Below are 19,608 nucleotides of genomic sequence, written 5' to 3'. Positions count from 1 at the left end.
GTTCTGCACCGTCGATTTATTTCTCAAGATTCCCGCTCTTCTTGTTAGATGAAAAGATTCATTTCTCTCTTCTACTTTTATCCGCATCTCAAAGCAAAATAGACGTTGACAGAAACACACACCCATGCATGTAAGTATAAAAGTATTTCCCATAGACATGTGTGTGGTACCAAATTACATCTTTCTCCTTCCATTAACTGAAAGAATACTTCTTCCATCTATGTTGGATGTAATAACGTCTTATATTATGAAACGGACTGGAGTAACATTTTTTGCAGCGTTATGTCAGCTGGCTCTGTTAACTATCAAAATTGGCTTATAACTGGACTAAACAAATTATAGCCAGGCACCTTAAGGATTCAGTTTTGAGCCACTATGCGCATTAGAGTTTGTCTCTACCATCAGGAGACAGGTCTGAAACCGCTTTGTGCCAATACAAAAATTAGTCTCTTTAGTATTGAGGTGTGCTTGGGTGTACCCTCTTTGGTGTTTACAAAAAACTTGGGCTATATGTTGATTTTATTTTTCTCTTCATTCAAAAGGCCAGTTAGATGAGTTGCCTTGGCATGGCCCCTGTGCGCCACAGAGCTGATGCGGACTTGACGACGAGCAGGGTGAACCAAGAGAATTTCAGTCAAGAATGACCCATGACAGGTTGGGGCGAAGGTCGCTGTATATATCATGGTTGCATGGTTCATGGACGAGATTATGAGAAACATCTGTCTCAGGCGCTCACATTCTGTTATCGTTACATGCTTCGTTCATGTCATAACTGAGATATAACGGGATATGCAAGTGCATGACCATGTTTTTCTTTCTTAGCTGTAGTGTCCACATATAATGGTCAGCTCCGGCAACAAGTTAATTAACGACGGCTCCGGCAATGACGACGTCCCGTTGCCTAACCAGATTGTTATAATGAGTTGCAACTAGATAATTTTGTACGTGAGAGACACAGAAGCGTGTTCCAACTGAACAAATCAATTTTAGGTCGATCTGCACAACAGCAAAGGGAGTACATAGTTGAGTATCATGTTATTAAGATCTACTATAGAATGCATGGTGACCCCTTTCTGCTCAACAGCAAAGGAAGTACATAATTTTGTTCATTTGTACATGAAAGCGACATGAAAGTAGCTAGATATGAGTCTAGTGTAATGACTTGCCGTAAGATTTAGGTCGTCAGCAGAAGCGCAGAACGGCTGGTGGTGGAACAAGGTACACGTGCCGACGTGCGTACATAGTTATGTGTACTTGCATACCAGGCTATTAAGATTCATCATGACGGTTCACCTGTTAAGAGATCGATATACCAACTCACTCGAAAGAAAGGTCAATCCACCGGATGCTGCACACATTGCTCTTGTACCACCATAGATTGCTTCCTTCGGACATTCTTCATATCACCGGTTGCCCTCATTCCGGTATACCTCTCCTGGTATACCGGCTCGTTCCACTGAATATTATCAAGCCACCGCTCATCTTTTCTCCGCAGCAAACAAGCAAACGCTCAAAATAAAATAACATCACGTAGCAGTTGTCCTCCTTTTTTTTTGTCACTGGGATTGATCTATATAGTTCTATACACACCAATGGATTTATTATGAATAGCATCTAACGTCAGTAATATTTTTTGAAAAAGTAAGCCCCTCGTCGATTTCCATTATAGAAACATGGAAAATGAACCGAATATGAAGCTAGAAAAAGTAAGCCCCTCGTTGATAAAAATGTTTTTTTAATTGGTGTGGAGTTCTTTCTAAATCTAGGTTAACTGGGTGTGTTCCATGCACATCGTGGGAGCCACACGACGACCATCTTGGGAGGCGCTTGAGCAGCGTAATAGGGGCAATGCATAGGAGACGGTTGGGATGCAACGCTAGCGCACTATGCGGCACACATTGAACCGAAAAAACAATCCTATAGGACACATGCCATGCGCATCCAATCGGTGGACCACATTAGGTGTGGCAAAACAAATCTTAAAATACCCCCAGACAACTTCTCTTAGTTCCAATAGACAAATCGTGATTCCTACGGCTACTTTCCTCACAATTAACGATGACCCAGTGTTTATATCAATCTCTAGGATTTGGAAGACAAACTATATCTCTTTCCAAACATTACCTACAAAACAAGAAGAAGTGTCTTCTTTCTCCAACTTAACTATGGTGGTTGTCAGTCAACATATATATTCAAGTCTTCCCGGCAACAAAATTGAGCTAAAAGTGTTCCCCAACAATAACAAAAAGTAATATTACACAGGTTAAATGATTAATTGAGCTACCACCAAATATTTGTATTCAGTGAATTAATTATGTACATTGTAGACGGATTTTTACATCAAGTTGTCGTAAGATTTTTGGATTTACGAAATTGCTTGGCATGAAAATGCATCTTGTATTTGTGTGGTCAAGTTTGTTTCCAAGAAAAAACAAAACTTTATGTATGTGGTTTTGTGTCCATAGGTAGCATCTAGCATGGACGACGCTCCAACATCGTGTTTCTTCTCAGACAACAACCAGTGGACTTATTCAAAGAAGCAAGTTCATCACAAATGACATGCAAGGTTCGTTCTGAGATTTTAGGGGCCCGGGACGAACAAGAATTAAGGACCCTTTGTATAAATAAGTAATTTGCTCGATATATGCATGTCCTTTTAGTCTCTCACTAATATTTTTCCAATTGCTGACATCGCTACCCTAGTGTATTCTTTTGCAATTGCTAAAACTGAATAGCTTGTTTTTTTTTCAATGTGTGGTTTTGAATAATAGCACCTAACTGATATGCAATTTTTTTCCGGATAGGCCCCTTCTTCACTAACATATCCCTTACTTTTTTATCAAGAATAATAGCCAAATTAACCACACTATAACCGGTTCTTCATCAGCATTACAAGCATGTAGAAGATGAATTAAATATGTGATCATGATCACTCATGTTGTTATCATCCACATTGATGTCAACATTTTCTTCTATAGGGACATCATCTTCTTGATCAACATTTTTTTGTTTCTCGAAGTGTTTATATTACTCATAAAAATTATAAGGTCTAGCACTTCCCTTAGTCTAAAAAAAAGTTTAGCACAATGTAAATGGTACTGCAGAAATTCGTCTACTTTTTCTATTGGGGGCAAGGAATAGAATAGAGTAACTTCACAAAAAAACAGGCACTTGGAAGCACCTAGGTAACAATACGTTCGTCATCTCTCTCAAAAGTTATTTTGGTTCATAGGTGCATGTGCACTCATTATAAAAAATAATTTAAAAATGTCAAAAAAAATCTGAAATAAAATGTCAGGTGTACATGCTGACATCCTATATTTGTACACACATTTTCGTGGGGAAACAAAATTTTATGTGGCATGCATAAAAAAGACAAAAAAAAATGTCCTGTGCGTAGTCGTGTTGGAGCATCAAAATTTATCTTTTTTACATGAGACACAAAAAATATCTTTTTTCCCCAAAAACTTGTGTGCGAACATAGAATGTCTAGACATACATGCAAATATTTGTTTTAAAATTTTTTGACACGTCAAAATGTATTTTCACACAACTAGTTCATATGTACCCGGGAGCCGAATTAGATCCCCCCTACCTACTCCTACTCCTAAGGTGTTGAAATAGGATTCCATCTGAATTCCAACTGTAGTGCATTTTGCTTTTTTGTGCAAATTTTAACATTAAATTTAAACTAAAAAGATAAAATACACCATAAGTAAAATCGTAGTGGCATTCCATCTTGACACCTTACCTAACCCGGCATACCGGGGGTCCCTTCAATTCGGGCGCCCGGCGAGGCCGCCCCTCCCACCCCACGGACCTATCCTTATGACATGATGACAGGATGAGCTCTGAAACCGCATCAGCCCACACAACATCAGAAGTTTAGCACCATGCACGACAAACAGCTAGAGCATCGGCCATTGAAAATCCATTTTGGCTCTAGGTGTAAATGCATCTATTACCCAAAACATAATTTAAAATGTTAAAATAATCTAAAAAAATCTAGGTCTACATTTGGACATTCTATGTCTGCACACAAAAAGTCTGGTGAAAAAAAGAATGATATTTTTGAGACTTGGGGTAAAGAAAGATAATTGTCGGTGCTTCAAAGTGGCTTCCCCAGAGATTATTTTCTCCTTTTTACACAACCCACAGAAAAAGTTTTTCCCACAAAATTATGTATGTGAACATAGCATTTTCGGACGTACATCCAAGATTGTTTTCAGATTTTTTTTTTTTTGATATTTTGAAATACATTTGGAATGCACTTTTCATAATAGATGCATGTGTGGCTCCATTACAACTTACAAACCTCAATACAATAGACACAAAGTGGAAAATATGAACCTAGTAGGCTAGTGGCGTGTAGCGGGACGGAATAGTTTCTGCTTGGCCTAAAATAGGTAGGGTTTCTCTTTTTGTTCTCCTTTATTTTCAGGTTTTTTAAAATATTTAATTTTTTAAAATATACAAATTCAAAAAAAAAAAATATTAAAGTAAAAAAATGTTCAGATTTAAAAATTGTTCAGATCTTAAAAAAGTTCAGATTGAAAATATTAAAAATTAAAAATATTAAATTATAGCCACATGAAACACCAAAGAAAAGAAAAAAAAACCACAGGAAACAGCAAAACCCAAAGAACGAGTAAAAACCAGCAAAATACCAAAAAACAGAAAAACGATGGAAACCAAGCATTATACAGTCCCATTCGGCCTGTACTTCACTGGGGTATTCAGGTGGGCTTTGTTTGATGCTCGCCACGCTTGCTTGCATGCAAGGCCGCAAGGGGAAACGCGTTCTTTTTTCTGGTGTAGCAGAAGAAACCAACTCTCAGTCGATTTAGTAATTTTTATTCATAAATATGTAAGAGAATATTCCGTGTCATTTTTCATCTAGTAGTATTTTTTACTGAGAATTTCAGTCAACACTATATATTTATTCATACATTCATATACATATACTCTCTCCAATCCATGTTACTTGATGCTAAAATGAATTTATCTACAACTAAAATATGTCTAGATACATCTATATTAGGATTAAGTAATATGAGTCAGAGGGAATACCACGGTTTTATAAAATTTTGTTCAAATAGTGAAAAATATAATGCGTATTCAAGAGTTCAAACGAATGTTTAATCTTGCATAAATATCAGCGCCAATTCAATGTGTATGTGCTTTAATTGGGAACTAATAAATTTTCAATCGTCGAAGAACTCACAAAAGTAGTAGCGGAAATGCACTTTTGATCTTGGGTGTATATGCTCCTTTTATTAAAAAAACAAATTTTAAAATATAAAAATAGGAATTTTTTGGCATGTATATCTCCATGTTTTGTATGTGCATGTAATGCTTCGCTGAAAACCGATATTTTTTGTGACATGTGTAAAAAAGAAAAAAATATATCTCGAGAAATGCCTTATTTTAACTCCGAATTCTTTCTTTTTTACATAGGCCGCACAAAATTTGATTTTTTCCAAAACAACTTTCTGAGTATGTAGGATGTGGACATATACACGGTCCATTTTGTTTTGGATTTTTGTAACATTTCAGATATGTTTAAAATGCATTTCAAATAAAGGGAGCATATGCATCCGGGAGCCGAAACGCCGGGTCCAGTAGAGTAGTATTATATGATACGATAGATCTATTCACAGATATTTAGTATTTAGATGATAATTTTCTGCAACCTTTATACTTTTAGAAGGATGCAGTAAAGATCATGGCCCCTAGAAAAAACAAAATTTCACTCGTTCAGTTCATTGTCAGCATCGAAGTTGTCAACTTTGAAGCAACAATAAAGAAAATGAAAGAAAAGAAAAGAAAGAAAAGAAAAGCAGTGACATGCCCACCATCAAATCAATCAAATGAATGTTTTCCATTTCAGCCACAATGACTACTTCTCTTACCCACCATTCTTGTTCCTCCTGATCCATGGCAAAGTAGAGGGTGGTCGAAGTGGAGCGGTGCTCTAGAGACTATGACATCAAAGAAGAAACATCACCTTTCCAAGGTTAAGGGGTCACTGGTGAAGCCGTGAAGGGCACAAGGAAGCAACTCAAGGGAGGTGGGTCCTAGGGGTGCTGTGACATTGGCGACAAGGCGGTAGCATGCATGACACGGGATTTGTGCGGGGAAACAAAGTGGTAGGAAGGGGATGGGATCGTGATAGAGATGAGAAAACATGATATGCGACGGAGAACTAGGCCGTTGGATCTTCATCCATTAGTCCAAAGCTTTATCCACCTTCCAATTGCAAAACTATTTCTTTTTAGACTATCAATTGTAAGATAATGAAACTATTTTGTAGTCACCGCTAAGGATCGTTCGATCTAAACATTAGATTCCCGCAGTCACAAATTAATAGAATATTTCGATCACTGGCTAGCTGGCTATCGATGGTAACTGGAAAATAATACTAAGTCATTATAAATTTGATTGTTGGTATTATGGTCCAAGAAAAGAAAAGAAAAAGTACATTAGCGTGATGTCATATTTACAAAAAGCAGTTTGTCATGGAGATGAAATTGTGCACAAAGTAACTGCTGGTAGTAGCTAACAACTCTATAGAAAAAAAGGATATGAAAGTGTGCCTCAAAGTAAAATCTTGTATAATTCTGTCAAACAATCAAAGAGTGATGCCATACTCACAAAAGGCATTGTGTCCTTGACACCTTGCTTATACATGCATGGCACCACATTATTCAAGAGCACACGAACGCACACATGCATGCATGCGTAATCGTAATGCATGTTGTCACAACAAGACGCGAATAAAACCAAACTCCAACCGGTTCGGTCAGCGATCGGCACATATCAGACGTTCTGCGTGACGCCGCTGGGCGCCTTGCGCCCCTGGGTGCCTTCGGTGTCGGAGTACCACCCATGCTTGCTGGAGTCGTACTTCTCGCCGTCTCCCCAGAGCGCGTAGGCCTCCTCCCCGTGCACGGCGTCGTCTCCGATGGCGAGCTCCTCCTCGGGCATCCGCAGTGGCACGATGAGTCCGACGATGATGCAGATGAGGCTGGTGGCCACAACGTTCCAGCAGATGATAAAGAGGGCGCCCGCCACTTGCTTGAGGAATTGTATGCCGCCGGTGCCGCCGTAGAAGGCACCGCGGGAGTTGCTCACTGGCACGAACAGGGTGCACAGCACCGGCTCCGCGAAGAGCCCTGTGGTGGCGCCTCCGAGGAAGCCGGCGACGGCGTGGGTGTGGAACACGCCCAGGGTGTCGTCCACGTGCTGCAGCAGCTTGGAGCGCTTGTGCACCACCATCATGGTGAACCACGGGATGCTGCCTGACAGAATTCCCATCACGATCGCCGCCCATCCCTGGACCAGACCGGCGCCGGGGGTGATGCAGACGAGGCCGGTGATCATGCCCTGCACGGCGCCGATGACGGAGGGCTTCTTGAAGAAGATGACGTCGAGGCAGGTCCAGACCAGGAGGCTGGTCGCGGCGCAGATGTTGGTGTTGAGCACGGCGAGGGAAGAGTCGATGTTGGCGGAGTAAGGGTCACCGCCGTTGAAACCGGCCCAGCCCATCCAGAGCAGCCCGGCGCCGGTGAGCATGAGAAGCACGTTGTTGGGTGGGAACCTCTCCCTGTCCTTGGTGGACCTCGGCCCGACCCAGTACGCGGCGGTGAACCCAGCGACCCCGGAGGAGAGGTGGATGACGTAGCCACCGGAGTAGTCCATGACGCCCCAGTGGAAGAGGAAGCCGCCGCCCCAGAGGGAGAAAGCACCAACTGTGTAGGAGAAGGTGAGCCAGAGTGGCACGAAGATCATCCAGGCTCTGATGTTCATGCGGCCGAGGAGCGAGCCGGCGAGTAGGATAAGCGTGATGGCGGCGAACACACACTGGAAGTAAACCATGGAGGCCATGGGGTACGCCGGGTTGATCCAGCCCGTCTCGACGCTGCCGTCCTTGTGGAACTGTGTAGTCTGTGGCAGCACGGCCTGCGCGATGAGGAAGCTCTGCCCCAGCGCCGGACGGGCTTTGCCCCAGAAGGGGAGCAGCTTGTGGCCAAAGGACATGTTGTATGCCCAGGTGACCCAGCACAGCCACACGGCAGCGAAGGCGTAGAGCGCCATGAACGCAGAGTTGACGGCCCACTTCTTCTTCACGATGCTCCCGTAGAGGATCACCAGGCCAGGCACGCTCTGCATGCCCACCAGCGTCGCAGAGATCATCTGCCACGCATTGTCACCCTTGTTCAGCCAGTCCGGCGCCACAGGTGCAACCGGCATGTACCCGATCGACATGTTGTACGCCATCTTGCTAGCTCGATCGGCACGCTCGGTGAACCCGCGCTCGCCGGGGATCGAAGCTAATGGTGACTGGTGGTGGATGAAGCTAAGGTGGGACGCCGGCCTTTTTATATAGGAATCGTCACGGCATGTTGTCCGTCACGTACAAGGGCTGAGCAGTGGCCGGCATAGGGGCAAAGCCGACCAACGGCGGGCATGCCTAGCTAGCGAGAGCATTGTAAAGTGGCAAGAGGAGTTAGATCCTATGCCGCTAAGCTGTATCAATGAGCTGTGCCTCATAGCGGCAGGGAGGAGGAAGATTCCAAGCACGAGGCTTTGGAATTAAAGGAAGGCTATCTAGCTTACCTTACATGTAATATAAAATGTGTATTACTGATATTAGTTCTAAAAAAGTGCACATGATATATATTGAGCTAGTGACAGTTATAATACTTAAATGTACGCCCGAAAACCTCTTTAACGGCAACTACACATAGATGTCAGCAACCATGTGCTAACCAATCTTTCCACAAAATTATGAAATAAATCTGATTGAAACATAACTGAAACACAAATATTTTGTGAAACAAATCCCAGTGATATCAACAATGATGTCATTAGTTTCACCTTTTGTTAGAATATTTCACAATGTTCTTCATTTATCACTTTAGTTTCACAAAAGTTTCAATTATTACTTTTACATACTAATCTCAAAGCAGAGAGTGGACGGTAGATATGTTACCGTAGGTACCGTTGTCTTTAAATTCTCTGCGGTCTACACTACGCATGCATTGTGTACATACTCGAACTCCTCTAGTCAGCTGGTTACGTTGTACAAGTACTGTGCCAATGTCATTTGTACCGGGAGAACAGGTGAGCACAGGCCGAGAAGATCATTTGGGTCATCTCCACTATAATTGTATCATCTGTACATTACCAGTTAACATATTCAAAAGAAAAAACGTATCTCTTAGCTTATAGCTAGCTGATTTTCAATTCCGTGTCATTTTGATCTCTCGTTCATTCTGATCCCTCAATATCACACACATTCCAATGTTTTTGTTTTTGTCTTACTCACATATTGCACTCATGGATTCCAAGATATAAGGGGAGATCTCATATATACCTCAAATATGTGCACTTGCATTCAAACAAATAAAAAGATAATGGAGCCTAAAAAAGAAATTTCTATACGTTTTTAAATCTTTAATCGTGTTGTCATATATAGATCATAAAAAGAGGGAGATTGAAAGTGTATTTATAGCTCTCCCTAGTGGGTTTTGATGAATGATGACGAACGACTAAGGGACTAATGGTTTGTTCAGTGTACACAAGTGTTCAGTCCCAAAACTATTGGTTTAACCAGCAGTTGTCAGCCCTAAAAACTGAAGTGGAAGGATGGCTTGAAGCTAGAAGATCGAAGACACATTTCTAGTCTTTTTAGTGGTTCGAAGAATCTCATTCGATCAGTATAGGACAAAACATACTATAAAGAGGAATGAGATATCTAAGTTCGTGGGTAAAACTTGATGCGGCTGAGAAATTCAATTCGGCTCCCGAGTGCATATGCTTCCACTACCAAAACATCATACTTCTTAAAGTTGAAAAGTTTTAACAAAAAATTCTACATGTACATCTCTAAAATTTATATGCGTTTGTGAAGTTTCGCGAGGAACAAATATTTATTATGGTCTGTCAAAAAGAGAAATTTTATCTTCCGAAAAGCCTTATTTCTAGTATTGATTTTTGTCTTTTTGACATATGCCACAAGACAAGGTGGTTTCTCATAAAACGAATTTATAAGCGTGTAGCAGGTAAAGACGTACGTGCAAATTTTTTTTTTTTTTGAAATTTCAAAATACATGTAACATGCATTTCAAAATAATTGTGTGGCTTAGTTATTTTAGATAAAGGACACTTTATGGAGGTGCCGTTTTGAATCATAGGTGCATATGCACCTATTATAAAAAATAATTTGAAAACAAATTTAAAATGTTAAAAAAAATTGAAATATAATTTCAGGTGTACATCTTAACATTTTATGTTCGTACACAAGTTTTTGTGGGAAAACAATATTTTATGTGGCATGTATAAAAAAAGATTAAAAAAGTCATGTACGTAATCATGTTGGAGCATCAAAATTTATCTTTTTTACACGAGACACAAAAATATTAATTTTTCCCGAAAACTTATGTGCGAACATAGAATGTCTAGGTATACATGCAAAATTTTATTTTAAATTTTGTTGGCACTTTTAAATGTATTTTGACATAACAAGTGCATATGCACCTGTGAGGTGAGTTGGATTTTCCGACACTTTATTACCTAAAAGGTTTAAAAGTTTAAGCATTAGTTTTGTTTTCTGCATGACCAGGATGCAGATAGCCACATGATCAGGATGAGAGAAACTGTTGTCAGCCATGTTGGCAAAAATATCTCTCGCTGTGTTCTCCAACCAAGTAGATACCTCCATAAATAGGTCGTGGTTTTCTACACGCTGTTGAGACGACCATGAACAAAGTAAAATTGTGCATAGGTAGATAACCTAAATGAGAGAAGAAAATTTATCATTAAAAACCTTGTCATTATGTTTCTTAGTTACATCATATCTAGTAGATCCCGCAAAATGCATGTCCCGCAAAAGTAACAACTGGTTTCTGGTTTTATACAAAAAAAAAATAGCCCGTGCAGATCCCGCAAAATATACATGCCCCCGAATATTTTTTGGAAGACTGGAAATTTGATGGCAAAAACTGGATATAGCCGGGTGAGCGCTCGAATTTTCTTCCGCTGGCCAATGGACATCTTGGATATCCCAAGCCACCCACTCGTACGAAATGGGGTCATGCAACCTCAGTTAGTGCCTCCCCGAGCTATTGCGCCTCCTGCTGCCGTTGTCCAGATGGCACCGTCGATGAGTGTATTTTTAAAGCATGTTTACCTTATGTTTTTCCATCTGGGATGGCAACTATCTATGTGTACCAATTCGTTGGGACTCCAAGTGTAAAGTGTTGTAGCAAGCGTATTTCCCCCACAAGGGTGACTCGAGGGTTTATATCGAACTCTCGGAAAATTGGCTTAGAAGCTAAATTTTTTCTCTCCTCTTCGAGCAACCTGAAGTTCTTGCCTTGTGTCCCTTACTCCACGGTGTCAAGCACAAGGTTTCATATTACTAATAGGAAATAAAAGTAAGAAGTATAATAAAGTAAAGTAAACAACTGAAGTAACTAAATAAAAATAAGTAAAGGCTAAGGGCATTTGGGTTTTGTGCGTGCATGTAGAGATAGTATTTTTAGTATTTTCGGATTAAATAACAGTAGAAAATATAAAGCAAGGTAAATATGTTGGAAAGATGTTTCTAGTGATTTAAAATAGACCGGGGTTCATGGGTTCACTTGTCAACTCTCCTTTTAAGTTGTAGTGGACACTAACAATTCATCAATGACATAATATTGGTGGAACCTCAACATGTGTTTGATATGCATTCATATGGGCATTACGTCCAAACATAGATATGATGCAACACATCTCTCTTATACTCCTCAAGAAAGGAAAAAATCCACGTAATCTTGAATTGAGAATCAACAGAGCTAGTATAGCCTTAATTAAGTAATATGACTTAATGTTTGGATATCAAATATGCTACCTTGAATAAACAAGATTATCACAAGGTCACATGATAAACATAGCACATGTATTCAGTTTATCCCTAGTGAGACAGAAAAACAAAGCTAAATACCATAGTAGATCATGAATTTGTTGTCACTATTCAATCATTACCACCATGCTACTCCATCTAATACACATTTCTCCCCATAGATGTTTTTGCATACAAGTTGGATCAGAACAAGTACTTAAGAACGGGGTACAAGATATGCATCTACCAATACATCTTATACATAATAGGTCCAATCCCATATATCAATATCATAGAATAAAGATCCACCACATATCAATTACATATATGACCATAATAATGTTGGAAAGCTAAAAGGTTGCTTCAATCTATAAAGAACAAGAGAGAGATCAAGCTACTGCCACAAACCTATAGTTCATAGGTGGACTACTCCCTCTTCATCATGGTGATGATGGTGGAGACGTTGGAGAAGGTGGAGATCCTTCCGGCGGTGACTCTGGTGGAGTTTCCCCCTCCAATTTTTGTTGGTTCTGGCTCTGTTTCGGTGTTTCTATGTTTCCACCGCGCTCTCCTCGAGGAAGCCTCGGGAAGTCCTTTATATAGGTTTTCTTAGGTCAAACGAAGTCCATGGGCGAAAGAATCAAGTGAATCGAACAGCCGAGGAGGAAAAGAGGGGTGGTGTCGCACCCTCCCTACCAGGGCGCGTCACCAGCCTTCTTTTGGCCCTCGTGGCCCATCACATGAGGTCCAAGGGCTCCAGATGCTTCTCTTGATGAAATATTTTCATCCCCGAAATCTGAGCTCAATTTGACTTCATTATGGTCACTGGAAGTAAAAAATACACAAAACAGGGTTTTCCTGTTTTCCAGAGTTATAACCAAAATAAAGGGGATCATTGTGAAATCCCCAAAAATCAATATTAAACATGGATATAATATCATATATGTGAGAATATGTGAGAATATATGTCAACAAACTACAAAGTTCATGCTTGTATTTTACATGCATCAATGTGTAGTGATTGGATTTTGGTATTTTTAGGTGCTCGCACGCACCTTTTATGCTTGTTCCCACAAGACCCCAAATTATGAAGGTATTGATGAACATATTATCTGGAGTTGTCATATTGGACATAAATATGATATTTTGAAGTGATAAAACACTACAAGAAAAGTTTCCATGGCCGACGAAGTTGAAGTCGCGCCGTGGTTGCTGGTGACCATGGCCGACGATTTTTGGTCTCTCCGTTGTGCATGTCAAAACGTTTTTTTTCTCGTTTTTGAGGCCACCTAGCCCGACGAAAACGGCCAAAACGTGGCGTATGGTGGCCCGGGACGTGGTGCATCTCGAAATCTCGGGTTCGCCGGCCGAGTCAACGCAAATCCGCACCGCCGAGGGATGTAGGGCCCAGATGGCAGCCTCTCTGGCATTGTTTTTTTTCTCGATCGCGCCATCTCGTTCAACGCTCTCCGATCGAGCCGTTTACGATGCAGGATCATGGGTCCCGCATGTCATCCTCTATGAACCAAAATTCTTTCTATTCTTGGATTTTTTTTGACCCCCTGATTTCTGGCTACTTCCTTTTTCTTTTGATCCCTTGCCGCCTTGGAAACGTTGAGACCGCTGCTGCTAAATGGGACCCGCATGTCATCCTCTATGTGCAATCAACTTTCTTTTCTTGGAGTTTTTTTTGGCACCTCATATTTGATCACTTGTCTTTTTCTTTCGATCCCCTGCCGCCTCTCAAACGGTGATACCGCTGCTGCTAAATGGGACCCGCATGTCATCCTCTATGTACTGTAAAACTTTCTTTTCTTGAATTATTTTTGGCACCTCATATTTGGTCACTTGCCTTTTTCTTTCGATCCCGTCCCGCCTCTCAAACGGTGATACCGCTGCTGCTAAATGGGACCCGCATGTCATCCTCTATGTACTATAAAACTTTCTTTTCTTAAATTATTTTTGGCTCCTCATATTTGGTCACTTGCCTTTTCCTTTCGATCCCGTGCAGCCTCTCAAACGGTGATACCGCTGCTGCTAAATGGGACCCGCATGTCATCCTCTATGTACTATAAAACCTTCTTTTCTTGAATTATTTTTGGCTCCTCATATTTGGTCACTTGCCTTTTCCTTTCGATCTCATGCCACGTTTGAAACGTTGAGGAACCTGCTGGCTCATGGGACCCGCATGTCATCCTCTATGTACTATAAAAGTTCATTTTCTTGGTTTTTTTCACCCTCTGATTTTTGGCTATTTCCTTTTTCTTTTGATCCCCTGCCGCCTTTGAAACGTTGAGGACTCTGCTGGCTCATAGGTCCCACATGTCAGCCTCTATGTACAATCAAGTTTCTTTTCTTGAATTATTTTTGGATCCTAATATTTGGTCACTTGCCTTTTTCTTTCGATCTCATGCCACGTTTGAAACGCTGCTGGCTCATGGGACCCGCATGTCATCCTTTATGTACAATCAAGTTTCTTTTTCTTTTGATCTCAAGCCGCATTTGAAACGTTGAGACCGCTGCTGCTAAATGGGACCCGCATGTCATCCTCTATGTACAATAAAGTTTCTTTTCTTGGATTATCTTTGGCTCCTGATATTTTGTCACTTGCCTTTTTCTTTCGATCTCATGCCGCCTTTGAAACGTTGAGTAAGCTGCTGGCTCATGGGTCCCGCATGTCATCCTCTACGAACAATAAAAGTTTTCTTTCTTGGAGTTATTTTTGACCCCTAATTTCTGGCTATTTGCCTTTTTCTTTTGATCTCCTGCCCCCTCTGAAACGATGAGGACGCTGTAACGATGAGGACGCTGTTGGCAGGTCGGTCCCACATGTCATCCTCTATGAACAATAAAAGTTTCCTTTGATGGATTTATTTTGAACCCCTAATTAATTTCTGGATATTTCCCCTGCCGCCTTGGAATCGTTGCTGCTGCCTCATGGGTCCCGCATGTCATCCTCTCGTAACGGTAAATGTTTATTTTCTTGGATTTTGTTGACCAAACGATTTTTGGCTTATTTTTTCTTTCGATCACTGCAGCCTTTAAAACGTTGAGGACGGCTGGCGGCTCACGGGTCCCACATGTCAACCTCTATGAACAATAAACGCTGAGGATGCTGCTGCCTCATGGGTCCCGCATGTCATCCTCTCAGAACGAAAATGTTTCTTTTCTTGGATTTTTTACCAACAGATTTTTGGTTTATTTTTTCTTTCCATCCCCTGCCGCCTTTAAAACGTTGACGACGCTGCTGGCTCATAGGTCCCCGATGTCAGCCTCCTCGTACAAGAAACATGTGATATCTTGATTATTTTGCAGACAATAAACAGTGTATTTCGCTCTGAGCTATTGCAAACGGATAAATTAAATCTTTATTTTTACATAAACAAACTTATATGTTGAATCTCCTTGTTTTGTGTTTTTGCGAAGCATAGGACTTTCCTGTTTTTTTTTAGAAAAATCCGAACTTTCCTGTTTTGGAGTGGGCTGAAATTGTACGAGTCAAAAGGCCCAGCAGGATAGTTCGAAGGCCCAGATGTCCAGATGCAGCCCAATTGAAATCTTTCTTTTCTTGGATTTTTTTCACCCCCTGATTTCTGGCTACTTCATTTTTCTTTTGATCATGTGCCACCTTGAAAACGTTGAGATCGCTGCTGCAAAATGGGACCCGCATGTCATCCTCTATGTACAATAAAATTTCTTTTCTTGGATTATTTTTGGCTCCTGATATTTGGTCACTTTCCTTTTTCTTTCAATCTCATGCCGACTTTGAAACGTTGAGGAAGCTGCTGGCTCATGGGTCCCGCATGTCATCCTCTGTGAACAATAAAAGTTTCCTTTGTTGGATTTATTTTTTACCCCTAATTTCTGGCTATTTGCCTTTTTTTTAATCCCCTGCCCCCTTTGAAACGATGACGGCGCAGCTGGCAGGTCGGTCCCACATGTCATCCTCTATGAACAATAAAGGTTTCCTTTGATAGATTTATTTTTGACCCTAATTAATTTCTGGCTATTTCCTTTTTTTATTTTGATCCCCTGCCGCCTTGGAATAGTTGAGGATGCTGCTGCCTCATGGGTCCCGCATGTCATCCTCTCAGAAAGGTAAATGTTTCATTTCTTGGATTTTGTTTACCAACTGATTTTTGGCTTATTTTTTTTGTTTCGATCTCCTGCCGCCTTTAAAACGTTGACAACGCTGCTGCCTCATGGGTCCCCAATGTCAGCCTCCCCATACTGCAAATCCTCTTTCTGCAAAGGTTGTATTTCTAGCTAGATAGCTAAGGTGGATTCGAATCTGCGTGGTTCGGCAGCTCAGGTAAGCCTTCTTGCACTGATTAATGGAACTAGTGTATAGCAAGGTCAAGACATGTGGCTCGGTGTAATGAATCTATTTGAATCATGTTGTGGATTCAATCTGATAGTTCTCTAACAGGTCAGCCAAAATAGAAATTAAGTTTTTTTCTAAAACGGAAATGCAAATTAAGATGAACACAAACATTAGTTATCATAATAGCTGATCATACATACATACTTGCTAAGAGCAAAAGCTTGCCAGAGTTTTACCACCCATACAATTAATTAGCAGTTCAGATAAGATAACCTTATATAAGTATAACTACAAATGCATTTGCTAAGGGCTCATGGGACAATAGAACTAGACAACCGCAAACTTTATGACCAGCATGTCACAACAGCATCGAAAGATCTTGACCTTCAACTTTGATCCAATGCGAAGTTTGGCACCGTCAATGAACTTTTTCCACCTGGAAGTAACAGCCAAGCGGCCATCTGTGGGACTGACGGAGTACCGTCCCTACACGGTGAGACCTTCACTCTCCATGACGAGGGAAATCTTGCCCCTTCGGCCAGCATTGAGATCCTTGGAGATACTTTTAGGCAATTTCTGATTCAAAGCAAGAGATACCACCAAAAATTAGTCAATGGCACCAATGCACTGAAGACTGAACCATGTGAGACTTTGAGTAGAGAAGACATCAAGATAAGAGCAGTTATCTTTGTCATATACTCACGAACATAGCCTTCGGATGCGTCCTGGTCACCACACGGGTGGCCACAGCAATGAGCCGAGACCTCGGTGATCTGGTGGGCGAGGTGCAAGAGCCTGGCTGGTACACGAGCTGGTGCTGATGCGAGAGACTGCTGGGCGGGTGCAATAAACGGTGCCTCTAGAGGAATCGGTCTTGATGCGAGAGGCTGTTGGGCAGGTGCGATCGCGGTGCAGCTAGAGGAACCAGTGCTGATGCAGGAGCCTGCTGGGTAGATGCAGTAAACGGAGCTGGTACAGGAACCGGTGTTGATGCAGGAGAGTGGGAAGCTGGTGCCGGTGCTGGTGTGGGTGCCCTTTGTGACATCCGCTCCTGTTCCATCAGGGGATCTGTAACTTTGATCATGTTAAACCCAGCAAGCTAGAACAGAGGGAATGGTTTAGAACAACTGCTCATAATGCAGTAATCAAAGGATATGAGTACAAAAAAGTTACATAATATATATTTCGAAATGTCTCCAACTACGTAGCGATTCGTATATCTGCCCGTTTGAGTTTCGATCCTCGGCTCGTCGCCCTTCTTCAGACCGTAGTCAAAAGCAAACTTTCTCCAATCATGTCCATACAAATATGTGATGGCCTGCGTCTTGTAGACATACACCTCATAGACCGTGTAGGTGTTCATCAATTTTCCATTGCCATGCATAGTGAAAGACCCTTCATGCGGACACATCTGGTTAATCATTGGACGAAGTTCACAAGGTACAGTCTGCAGGTGAAAATTGATACTAATGTAAGAAGCAGGAAGACTAAAAACAAGACTTTACTATATGCCAATTCATGCTAAACCACTGAGAATTCATACCTGTAACTCTGTGAAGGAGTTATTAGAAAGGTAGATAGAGCCATAGGATGTGTTATATGCGGGGTATGTATATGGGCCCGCCATATTCCCGCAAGCTCGGCATCGGGATGGTGAAGGAAACATGGGAAGTACTACTGGTGCGTAGCGCTGAATGTAAGTGGAAGAATTAGGTTGTGTAAAGTGCATAGTTCAGAGCAATGCAAATGTTGACAAGCGAGTGCATAACACTATGTTACAAACTGAACAGTCAAAATTTAGTGTATGATGAATATAAGCATGCTAATTTGGCGTTTCCGAATTCCAAAAGCATTAGACAGAGCCGGTGATAATATCGGACATAAATCATGGCATGTAAATGTGGCTTAAGAAAATATACCGAACCCTTGGATGGTTACGGCCCGGCTGGTCCTTGGACTTGAGCTTATATAAGCATCCGTAAGGTGGGGCTGACAATAACTTGGTGGCAGCCTCTACGGATGCCTCATCGGCAGCGATTGCAATCCTTTTGACCAATGAAGGCTTAGCGGTTTCGATGCATATGAAAATTGAAGAGCAACGAGACATCAGCAGTGATATATAAAATGAATCTATGAGACAACGATGCATATAGTCTTTTGGATGTAAGTGGAAGAATAGGGTTGTGTGTGTTTCTGAACTATTGGTAAGCATTAGACAAAGCCGGCAATAAACAGACAAATCAAATCATGTATGAGGATTAAGAAAATATACCTGCTTATTGAAAAGGATACCACCCAGCTGGCCCGTGGCCTTGTGCTTGAGGAGGTTTTCAGAAGATGGTAGCGGCACCATCGTCTTCACAGCAGCCTCATCAGGATCATTTTTTTTCCATTTGAGTAGAGGCACAGAAGCTTCATCCTGCATATGAATAGCAACAGAACTCATCATTGATATTTAATAAATCTATGAGATAGACTAATGCAAATAGTGCGGGATGTAAGTGGAAGAATAGGGTTGTGCATAGACAACAGTTGACAACAATGTAAATGATTACAAAAGAAGCCAACGGAACTCAACAGTTTATATACTGGATGAGACAGACTGAAAAGTGAAAAATTAGTGCATGATGATTGTAAGCAAACGCAGTGTTTCTGAACTTTTGGTAAGCATTAGGCAAAGCCAACAGTAATTAAACAGATAATAATAAAATCATGTATGTGGATTAAGAAAATATACCAGGTTCATTAAAAGGTCACCACCCAGTTGGCCCATGGCCTCGTGCTTGTAGAGGTTTTCGGATGATGGTGCCGGCACCATCGTCCTCACAGCAGCCTCATTTTGCATCCACTTGAGTAAAGGCGCAGCAGTTTCAGCCTGCATAAGAATGGGAACAGATCTCAGCAGTGATATTGAATGACTCTGAGACAGACTGATGCATATAGTGCTGGATGTAAGTGCAAGGGTATGGCTGTGTATGGACAACCGTTCACAACAATGCAAGGGTGTGTTCGGTTCTGAAACAGCATGGAATGGAATGGAATGGTTCCATTTCAGAGGAATGGAATGGTTACATTTTTGTTCGGTTGGGAAAAATGGAGAGCAGAACAGGTCGAGGTTAAACTAATCATTTATCTCAAAATTGTAATTAGCAATTGTAAATGACATTTTAATCTCAAAGTCATAATTAACAGTGCCTAATGGTGCTCTTTTAATCTAAAAATCGTAATTAACATCGTTTTTTGTTGGGTTAGGGGAACTGGAGAGTAGATGAACATTACTGTATGATGATTGTAAGCAAACGAATTTGGTGTTTCTAAACTTTTGGCTTAGAGATCTTATGGGCTTCAACTCTAGCCTACCCCAACTTGTTTGGGACTGAAAGGCTTGGTTGTT

At 41.2% G+C, this 19,608-nt stretch overlaps 1 protein-coding gene across 1 annotated transcript; it reads right to left on the bottom strand.

Moving 5' to 3' along the window:
- Positions 1-6,617: 6,617 nt before the first annotated feature.
- Positions 6,618-8,337, bottom strand: LOC127338659 (ammonium transporter 3 member 1). The gene has a single exon (XM_051364691.1). It carries the CDS (start codon positions 8,278-8,280, stop codon positions 6,820-6,822), a length of 1,461 nt encoding a protein of 486 aa, XP_051220651.1. The 5' UTR covers positions 8,281-8,337; the 3' UTR covers positions 6,618-6,819.
- Between the last annotated feature and the right edge of the window lie 11,271 nt (positions 8,338-19,608).

The sequence above is a fragment of the Lolium perenne genome, chromosome 3 (assembly GCF_019359855.2).
Source record: "Lolium perenne isolate Kyuss_39 chromosome 3, Kyuss_2.0, whole genome shotgun sequence".
NCBI classification, from domain to species: Eukaryota; Viridiplantae; Streptophyta; class Magnoliopsida; order Poales; family Poaceae; genus Lolium; species Lolium perenne.
This window is presented reverse-complemented; position numbering and strand designations above follow the sequence as displayed.

Excerpts from the sequence above, each read along its gene's own strand:
- LOC127338659 (XM_051364691.1), bottom strand. The coding sequence starts at position 8,280 with ATGGCGTACAACATGTCGATCGGGTACATGCCGGTTGCACCTGTGGCG.